The 10965-nt window shown below is 39.6% G+C and overlaps 1 protein-coding gene across 11 annotated transcripts in view; it reads right to left on the bottom strand.

Annotated features, from left to right (window-relative positions):
* Nucleotides 1-7195: 7195 nt before the first annotated feature.
* LOC132382284 (titin homolog) overlaps nt 7196-10965 on the bottom strand; it is a 354914-nt gene continuing 351144 nt past the window's right edge. For all 11 annotated transcript variants that reach the window (XR_009508280.1, XM_059952393.1, XM_059952425.1 and 8 more), the window contains one exon: nt 7196-9706. Coding sequence is in view for 10 of the 11 variants with exons in the window: in XM_059952393.1 (XP_059808376.1) it covers nt 9692-9706 (15 nt within the window). In the remaining variant the exon portion in view is untranslated. The remainder of the gene's footprint in view (nt 9707-10965) is intronic.

Raw genomic sequence — 10965 nt, 5'->3', positions numbered from 1 at the left:
TCAAATCAAGATGTACAAAAAAGCTGGATGAACTCAGCAGGTCGGGCAGCATCTGTTGAAAGGAACAGTCAACGTTTTGGGCAGAGACCCTTCGTCAGGGCTAAAGAAGGAGGGGGCAGGGACCCTATAAAGAAGGTGGGGGGAGGGTGGAAAACCAATCAGAGGAAAGATCAAGGGGTGGGAGAGGGGAAGCAGGGAGGGGATAGGCAGGAGAGGTGAAGAAGGAATGTAAGGGGAAAGCACTATGGGTAGTAGAAGAAGGCAGAATTGAACATCGAATTCTCCAACTTCCGGTAATTCCCTTCCTCTCCCTTCCCCCATCCCACTTTCACTCTGCCTATCACCTCTCTCATGATTCTGCCTTCTACTACCCATAGTGCTTTCCCCTTAGATTCCTTCTTCACCTCTCCTGCCTATCCCCTCCCTGCTTCCCCTTTACCACCCCTTGATCTTTCCTCTGATTGGTTTTTCACCTGGCACCTTCCACCCTCCCCTCACCTTCTTTATAGGGTCCCTGGCCCCTCCCTCTTCAGGCCTGACGAAGGGTCTCAGTCTGAAACGTTGACTGCTCCTTTCAACAGATGCTGCCCGACCTGCTGAGTTCATCCAGCTTTTTTGTACGTCAAGTTTGTAAATCTGGCAGGATCAAAGGATGCTGGGAATGGCGAGGGTGTGGACAGGTGGTAGAGAAGGGTTGCCAGGGGCAGAGGTGGCGTGGGTACAGACACACTAGCCCTGAGACACTAGGTAAGGTTATTTGATTCTCAACAATTGGTTTACTGATCATTACAGAATGTATCTCTGGTGCTTATGATTCTCTCCCCCTTTTCCCAACCATGATTCCTCTTTTCCTGCCCTTTCCACAATAGAGACCCATTTCAGAAATGGGTTTATCATCATTCACGTATGTCATGAAATGTTATTTTTTGTGGTAGCAGTAGAGTGCAATACATAAATTTTCTACAGTACTGTGCAAAAGTCTTAGGCACCCTCACTATATAGATATCCCTAATACTTTTGCATAGTGCTGCATGACCTCTAGCTCTAGTCTCACCAAACCTAAGAGGACCCTATCTACACCATACCTCAATAACAACTGCCCTCATTCTCCTGTTATTTATTTATTTAGCTATACAGCAGAGATCAGGCCCTCTGAGCCACACCACCCAGCAACATCTGATTTAACCCTAGCCTATTCATGGGACAATTTACAATGACCAATTAACCCACTAATTCATAAGACCTTAATACATAGTAGAATAATTAGGCTATTTGGTCCATTGAGTCTGCTCTGCCATTCAATCATGGCTGATCCTTTTTTCCCCTCCTCAGCCCCACTTCCCAGCCTTCTCCCAGTAACCTTTGATGCCGTGTCCAATCAAGGATCTATGAAGCTTTGCCTTAAATACACCCAATGACCTGGCCTCCACAGCTGCCTCCAAATTCCACAAATTCACCACCCTCTGGCTAAAGAAATTTCTCTGCATCTCTGTTTTAAATGGATCCTTCCTCATTCTAAATTCCAGTGAGTACAGACCCAGAGCCATCAAACATTGCTCAAGTGATAACCCTTTCATTCCCGGAATCATCCTTGTGAACCTCCTCCCAATCCTCTCCAATGCCAGCACATCGTTTCTTAGAGAAAGAACCCACAATTGTTCACAATACTCAAGGTGAGGCCTCACCAGTGCCTTATAACGCTTCAGCATCATATCCCTCCTCTTGTATTCTAGACCTCTTGAAATAAATTCTAACATTGCATTTGCTTTACTCACCAACAACTCTACCTGTAAGGTAATCTTTAGGGTGTTCTGCACAAGGACTCCAGAGTCCCTTTGCATCTCAGATTTTTGGATTTTCTCCCCATTTGGAAAGTAATCTGCAGTTATTCCTACTACCCAAGTGCATGGCCATGCACTTTCCAACATTGTATTTAATTTGCTACTTTCTTGTCCAATCTCCTAATCTGTCTAAGTCCTTCTGCACCCTACCTGTTTCCTCAACACTACCTGCACCTCCACCAATCTTCACATCATCTTCAAACTTGGAAACAAAGCCATCTATTCCATCAACTAAATCATTGAAATACAGCATAAAAAGAAGTGGTCCCAACACCGACCCCTACGGAACACCACTAGTCATTGGCAGCCGACCAAGAAAGGATTCTTTTATTCCCACTCACTGCCGCCTACCAATCAGCCAATACTCTAACCATGCCAGTAACTTTCTGTAATACCATGGACTGTTGATAAGCAGTCTCATGTGTGGCACCTTATCAAAGGCCTTCTGGAAGTCCAAATATACAACATCCATTGCATCCCCTTTATCTATCCTACTTGTAATCTCCTCAAAGAATTCCACTAGGTTTGTCAGGTAAGATTTTCCTTTTAGGAAACCATGCTGACATTGTCCAATCATGCCCTGTGTCACCAACTACTCCATAATCTTATCCTTAACAATTGACTCCAACATCTTCCCAACCACTTGTCTATAATTTCCTTTCAGCTGTCTTCCTCCTTTCTTAAAATGTGGAGTGACTGTTGCAATTTTCCAGTCCTCTGGCACTATGTCAGAGTCCAATGATTTTTGAAAGATCATTACTAATGCCTCCACAATCTCTATTGCTACCTCTTTCAGATCCCCAGGGTGCAGTTCATCTATTTGGGTGACTTATGTACCTTTAGATCTTTCAGCTTTTTGAGCAGCTTCTCCCTTGTTATAGTAACTGCACTCAGTCCTCTTCCCTCACACCCTTCAACATCTGGCATACTGCTAGTGTCTTCCACAGTGAAGATTGATGCAAAATACTCATTTAGTTTATTTGCCATCTCTGTTCCCCATTATTATTTCTCTGGCTTCATTTTCTGGCAGTCCTACATCTGCTCTCATCTCTGTTTTATTTTTTACTTGAAAAAGTTTTCACTGTCGACTTTGATGTTATTTGCTAGCTTGCTTTCATATTTCATTCTTTTCCCTCCTTATGATTCTTTTAGTTGCTCTCTGTAGGTTTTTGAAAGCTTCCCAATCCGCCATCTTCCCACTAATTTTTCCTTTGTTGTATGCCCTCTCTTTGCTTTTACATTAAATTTGACTTCCCTTGTTAGCCATGGTTGTACTGTTTTGCCATTTGAGTATTACTTTGTTTTTGAAACATATACCTGTACCTTCCTCATATTTCCCAGAAACTCAAGCCATTGCTGTTCTGCTGTCATCCCTGCCGATTTGTTTTGGTCAAGTCCTCTCTCATAGCAGTGTAATTTCCTTTACTCTACTAAAATACTGCTATGTCAGACTTTACTTTCTACTTATCAAATTTCAAGTTGAACTCAATCATATTGTCATCACTGCCTCGAAGGGTTCTTCTACCTTAAACAACACACACAAAATGCTAGTAGAACACAGCAGGCCAGGCGGCATCTATAGGGAGAAGCACTGTTGACGTTTCGGGCTGAGACCCTTCATCCTGAAAACAAACTGCTCTAAAAAGCAATCTCACAAGCAAATTCACTCTCGAGATCCACTTCCAACCTGATTTTCCTAATTGACCTGCAGGCTAAAATCTCCTATTACTATCATAACATTGCCCTTTTGACACACCTTTCCAATTTCCTGTTGTAATTTGTGGTCCATGTCCCAACTACTATTGGGAGACCTATATATAACTGCCATAAGGGTCCTTTTACCCTTGCAGTTTCTTATCTCAACCAAGGATTCAATATTTTCCAATCCTATGTCACATCTTCCTACTGCCATTCTTTACCAGCAGAGCCACACCACCCCCTCTGCCGACCTTCCTATCCCTCCAATACAACATGTAACCTTGGACTTACAGTTCCCAAATACAACCATCCTTCAGCCATGATTTAGTGATGGCCACAACATCATACCTCACAATCTGTAATTGTGCAACAAGATCATCCACCTTATTTCTTATACTCCATGCATTGAGGTATAACTGTTTTGCTACCCTTTTTGATTCTCACCCTGCTGGCGTCAATTTTGTAACATCATCTGCCTGCTCTTCCTGACAGTCTGACTGTTTGCTATTTTTGTCTTTTTTTTAACCATCCATTCTATCCTAAGCCAGTTCCCACCCCACTTCCAAATTAGTTGAAACCCTCACCAACAGCTCTAACAAACCTGCCTGTGAGAATATTGATCCCCCTCGGGTTCAGGTGCAACCCATCACTTTTGTACAGGTCATAACTCCCCAGAAGAGATCCCAAAGATCCAAGAACCTGAAGCCCTGCCCCCGTATCAGCTTCTCAGCCATGCATTTATCTGCCAAATCAACCTGTTTCTACCCTCATTGGCACATGCACGGATAGCAATCCAGAAATTACTACCCAGGAGGTCCTGCTTCTCAACTTTAAGCCTAGCTCTCCAGGAACTCTTTGATATTCCTTCCTATGTCATTGGCACCAATATACACCAAGATATCTGGCTGCCCTGCTCTTCCTCTAAGATACTGTGGACATGATCTGAGACATCCCTGACCCTGATACCTGGGAGGCAGCATACCATTCCGGTGTCCCGTTCACGTCCACAGAACCTCCAGTCTGTTCCTAAGACTAGTGAGTCCCCTATCATTACTGCTTCCTTCTTCTCTCCCTTTCCCTTCTGCACCACAGACCCATACTCAATGTTAGTAATCCGGTCTCTGTGGCGTTCCTCTGCGAGGTCATCCCCCACAACAGTATCCAAAGCGGTATACTTATTTTTGAGGGGCATGGACATGGGTGCTCTGAGCTAACTGCCTTTTCACATTTTCTCCTGACAGTCATCCAGGTACTCATCTCCTGCAACTTAGGGGTGACTACTTCCCTGTAACTCTAATTAATTATCTCCTCATTCTCCCGTACAAGCTGATGGTCATTCAGTTGCTGCTCCAGATCCTTAACAAGGAGCTGCAATGGGTGCACAGATGTAGTTCCGTGGGAGATTCTAATCCATATGTCTTTGTAATGTGGGAGGAAACTGGAGTAGTTGGGGAAACCCCAGACATTCCACGGAAAGTATGTACAGAGAGAGAGGGAGAGACTCTTCTTAGAGGACACTGCGACTGAACTCCAGACTCTGATGCCCAGAGCTGTAATAATATTGTAGCACTGCTTGAATAAAGTCTTAACCTATTCAACCTGCTCCTGTAATTCAGGTCCTCAATTCCCAGCAACATCTTTGTAAATCTTACAAGCTCTTTGTAAATGTTACAATGTAAATTGCACTTTCAAGATTATTGATAACTTTTCTGTAGATAAGTGACCTGAGATGCACACAATACTCCAACCTGTTATATAACTTCAACATAACATCACAGTTCCTATACCCAAATCCCCTGATTAATGAAGGCCAAGGTACCAAAGCTCCCTTTACAACCCTATCTATTTCTGTTGCTACTTTTAAGAAATTATGAATCTGTATTGCTAGGTCACACCTCAGAGCCCTACTATTCACTGTGTAAGTGTGGTGAAAGATTTACAGCATCTACTACTGTTATCTCTTTGAGTATACTTCTTTCCTCTTTCCTCTGTATTTGTTCATTTTCAACTTAAATTGCATCTGGACTTTCAACGCCTGTATCGCCACCACTTGTGTCCTCTCCCTATCACAAGTATTGGCTTTGTTCTTTTTCTGCACGTTAAAACCTATTTAATTCCTAACTTCTCCTATTTCTTTGATTAAAACATTAACCCAGTTTTGTTCTCCACAGATTCTACGTGGCTTGCGGAGTATTTCCAGAATTTTTAAATTTATATTTCAGATTTCCAGCATCTGCAGTTCTTTTAATGATTGTTATGAATATGTTGTATCATGAGCTCTCATGTGTCAAGCTGCATGATCGAGGAGGCTGATGTCCCAGTAAGTTGTTTAAACTTCCATCAGCACTAAGGGTGTGGTATGACGCAGAGTGAGTTGTGAGACTGTCCAGATGATTTTGCTGTTTAGTGTGGATGTATCTTGTTTTATAGTTTCACATGATAGCAACTTACATTTTCATACAACTTTTGCTTTCTGTACTCAAAGATCCAGGTTGATTTCCCCTGGCTTGAGTAATGATGGTGTGAGAGATATACCCGGTCATCAGCTTTCACACTATGATGGTGAATATTTCTAGAATCAAAAAGGCACAGAAACAGGCCCTTCAGCCCAATTCATCCATGTTAACCAAGGTGCCTATATGAGCTAGTACCACTTGCTCATGTGTGACCCGTATCCCTCTAAACCTTTCCTATCTATGTACCTGTCTAAATAAATTTTAAACATTCCCATCTCTACCATTTCCTCTGGCAGTTCTTTCCATATACCCACCACCTTCTGGTTGGAAACATCCCTCTCAAATCCCCTTTAAATTTCTGCCCTCTCATCTTGAATCTATGCACTCTAGTTTTAGACTCCCCTACCCCGAGAAGAACTGTGACCATTCACCATATCAATGCCGTCCCATGATTTTATAAACCTCCACAATGCCAGTCTCTCATACAACTCAAGCCCTCCAGTCCTGGTAACATCCTGTGAATCTTTCTTGCAACCTCCCTATCTTAATCTGTTCTTTCTACAGTATGGCAACCAGAACTTCACTCTCAGAAATGCAGTCTCAGCAATGTCTTGCACAAGTGTAACATGACTCAAATCTTGTACTCAGCATGCCATTCACCTTCTTCGGCAACCTTTCTGCACTTTCAGTTGCCAGATTTGTCCTGAGCCTGGGCCATTTATCAAGATTATGGTGCCACAAAACCAAATGGAAGGTGTGAAACCAAACTTTTGCCTCCACATTGGTGTAGTGGTCACTTCCAGCATTGATATCAAGTACTGAAGCATCAGCTCTGCCATGTTAAACTGAAAACTGAAATTCACTTGCTGGCCTTGCATTTAATTGCATTACCAAAACATTAGCCAATTTATAATGAACTGTCAATTATTAGTATTTGACCTTTCTTGCTCAGCATGTACCAAAAGAATATGATGCTGCTAATAATTCTTCAATGGGAAGACTGAAATATTTTGTGCTTTGATCAGCATTAGATATCTTGGTGTTCTGCCTGGAAATGGAAGCATGGATTAATTCGGAAAGCAATGAAATGCTGTGCATTTTATTATGTTGTTTGCTGGGGGAATTAGCAACCCACAGAAACCCATGGCCTTTGTAAATATTAATGGAAGAATAATTCACATTATTAAGCACTTCAAAGATTCAGAGTTATATTTATTAAACATTCCTAATGTGAGATACACACACTTCACAAAATGCATCTTCTATTAAACTGCAACATTAAGTAGCATGTATAGTAACATTTCTCATCTAGCACTCAAATGCTTAATAAATTCTTAATGTAACAGAGTACAAAGCCAGCAAAAGTTGAATCAATGAGAAAAATATTATTTCAACTGATCTTTAGTTAACTTTAATAACTTCTGTTTTAAAATCCTCTTTAGCATATATCAGGTCCCAGATCTCTTTAGGTAAGGCTAACAAATGAAGAGGGTGTGCTATACAATTATTCTTTCTCCAAGAATTGTGATATTTTTTGCTTTATGCATATGAATTCCCATGCCTCAAAGGAATGAACATAAATCTGTGATCCATCATACTGCATTTGGATTGCCAATGCAATTGACAGCTAATGGCTCAAAGTTTTATAAATAGTTTTATTGAGTTATATAGATCTGTGTAAAGCATTCACTATTTCAAAGAAAAACTCCCAGAATCACCCTTAAACTGAAAACAACTGAGTTTTAATAACCACAAAATTGAACTTTCAATCCAGTCTAAAGCTGGCACAGATAGTAATTGCTTAAATATGTAAACTCCAAACCATGCTTCAGCAAATACATCAGTAATCAGTTTCCCTGGATTTTTTATCCTCACTGTTGCTTGGACAAGAGTAATAAAATGTCAACTTTATTCAATCAATTGTAAATTTCAAATAATTGAAATGACAAAATGTGTCAAGCATAAAATCACAGTGACATCTTAGTCCATTACCAAATTTAGAAACATCATCTTCCTGCCTCCTCTGTGCTGCATTAATTGTCCCTCTTTCAAACCAATTTTCAGTATTGACTAAGATCACACAGTAAACTTGGTCTTTATGTCTTGAAGAATTGTAATTATGGATGAAAACTAGAAATTCTGCATGGTTACAGTCCCTAAATCCCTTCACCAATGCAGTTGTCACAGAAAAGCCATGAATAAAATAATGTGCATTTTGCTTATCACAAGGAACAAAATGGTGAGAATGCCATCGTTTCAATTTTGTCCTTACCTTGGATCTTGGAAGTCTAAGAGCCATTTGTTTTGAGACGTTATGCCCTGGCCTCAGTGTAATTCCCTCAGAATTACGAATGAGGAATGCTCACTCAGGAGGTACTTATAATGCCAATTTTCAGCTTTCTACTCCGTAACCAGAGGCATGCTTTTACCAGCCAAGTGAAAACTTCCAGGTTCCCATAGCAAGACATTTAACTTCTACTTCTTACTTCACATCTTAATTTGCACTGTTTTGTTCCAAACTTGTCGTGATTAGCTATCATTAAAAAATCTCTATTTTACCTTTGGACTTAAAATATATTGTACTGTCTGATGGTAATGCTGCTGGTCATCAAGAAGCAAATGAATATATTAAACATAGCACAACGATTGAAAAGTTATATCAAAACATAACTTCGATATATTTTTATATCAAAATATAACTTTGGGGTTCTAATGTTTTCGGTCATTCATTCTTTGGGGTTTTTCTTCTGACTTGCAGACATCTATGAAGAGTAAGAATTTCAGGTTGTATACTGTAAACATTCTCTGATATTAAATTGAACTACTAAAATGGGGAGGAATATGTAAGTGGTGGCTACCACATGAAAAGGCAAGTAAAGGGAACATTCAATGTGGTATAAATAGAGGATGAGGTATAATTAAGGTAACAGAGAACAATCAGCACAGCAATCCGTTCAGACTCATTTTCCAGGCCCACACTAGCCCTATCTCCCGAAGACTTTTTAGGTGAGGAAGTTTTTCTAAAACAGCGTTTAAGGTATGTCAGTTTCTACAGGACAGAATTCAGATAAGCCCAAACTCATTTTGTAATTCTTTAAGATCCAGTTTAATTGCTTTCTACCTGCAAAATATTCACTTCTTATGCTTGTCAAATCAATTTACATTAAATGTTTTTCTGCACCAATCAGAAGTATTCCAAAACAATTTTGTTGATGAAAGAATATATCAATCACTATTCATATCAATATTATCCCAAAATATTTGGTTGAAACCATGAGGCCAGTGATTTAAAAATATACCTGTTAAATTCAATGTCCTAATTCTATTCATACAGACCTTTGCTATCCTAACACTGTGCTAAAAGCTTCCACCCTGCAGCCATTTTCAAGTATCATGTTTTCACAAAATCCAAATAAAATTAGCTATAAAACAGATTAATTGCTTAAGTTGTAATAATTGTAAGAAATAAAATTATAGAAATATAAATAAAAGATAGAAAAGCAAGTGAAGTTAATATTGAAATGTGGTTTCCTAATGTTTGGGCCTTAGCTGGCACAAGGCCTCTAATTGTGCATTGAAATCTGGTGATACACTGCAATACAGATACTGTCAATAACTTATTGATGTGAAAATGGACCAAGGAGGTGGAGAATATTGAATTATTGATTATATAATACTGTCAGCAAGGGATTTATTTCATTTTTCTTCATCCTGAAAAGTAAAAGAACAGGAAGAATGACATTAATTTGCAGGTTCACAAATATTGAGTTAGACTAGTTACTGCAAATCATATGATTACATCACCTATCCATGATACTGAGCAGCCTGCAGCACACTCTCCCCATCTAAAGGGGTAGGGTACCCTTAGTGACAGAAGCATCACTTTAAACAAAACAATTTAATGAATTTTATTACTTAATCAAAGGAAGTATGCTGAACTTGTGTAACACAACAGCTTTAGAAAGTGTTTTTTACCAGAAGCAAAACCAGAGGCCAGGGGAGAAAAAAAAACAGAGGTCATGGGTTAAGGGTGAAGGGGGAAAAGTTTAAACGGAACATTGTGGGGGGCTTCTTCACACAGAGAGTGGTGGGAATGTGGAATGAGCTGCCAGATGAAGTGGTATTTAAGTGGTATTCGACATTTAAGAAAAACATGGACAGGTGTATGAATGAGGGGTTTGGAGGGATATGGCCCAGGTGCAGGTCAGTGGGACTAGGCAGAAAAATGGTTCGGCTCAGCCAAGAAGGGCCAAAAGGCTCGTTTTCTGTGCTGTAACAGTTATATAGAAGTTGTAATTGAAAAAAACATCTGCAACTTAGTATTAAGAGCACCAGATAAGAAACAACCAGTAAGTATAACATTGCCTGTAATATCGAACCATACATAAAACATTAATTCATAATAAAGCAATCTGGCCTCAGCAGATTTAAAGATGACAAAGTGTGGTATAGAGAGGCACAATACTGTAAAAACATATAATTAAAACATTTCATGCTTGTCACTATTATTGGCAATTCTTACAATATTGTAAGAACATCAGTGGAAGATTTATTCTATTATAAGAAATGATGCAACTTAAGTGGAACATCTCATCAAAAAAGAGGTTTAACAGTTAGTACCTGGACTCTTGTTTCCATTCACCTATTTTCAATGATATATCTAGTCAAGAGAAGCTAGAACTTTTCAATGTAGAGCAAAGAATATGTGTTTATTCTTTTGGTGCTCAAAGTTTTGAGAATTTGATATCATGGATGAGGAGAAAATATTAGAAATACTTGAGGTAATTAGGAGAAGAACCACAGGGGACTTGAGGAGATCATTTTATGATACAGCAATTTATTAATTGGCAGGAAGGGATTGATTAATAGTTTTACAGAAGCTAGCAAAGCCACTAAAGAAAAATGGCATTAACTCAAGCGGTATAATTTTTCCTTCGACTTGAAAGTTTTGTATAAAAAGGTGTGCTGTA

This window comes from Hypanus sabinus, chromosome 2 (genome assembly GCF_030144855.1).
Source record: "Hypanus sabinus isolate sHypSab1 chromosome 2, sHypSab1.hap1, whole genome shotgun sequence".
Lineage (NCBI taxonomy): Eukaryota > Metazoa > Chordata > Chondrichthyes > Myliobatiformes > Dasyatidae > Hypanus > Hypanus sabinus.
This window is presented reverse-complemented; position numbering and strand designations above follow the sequence as displayed.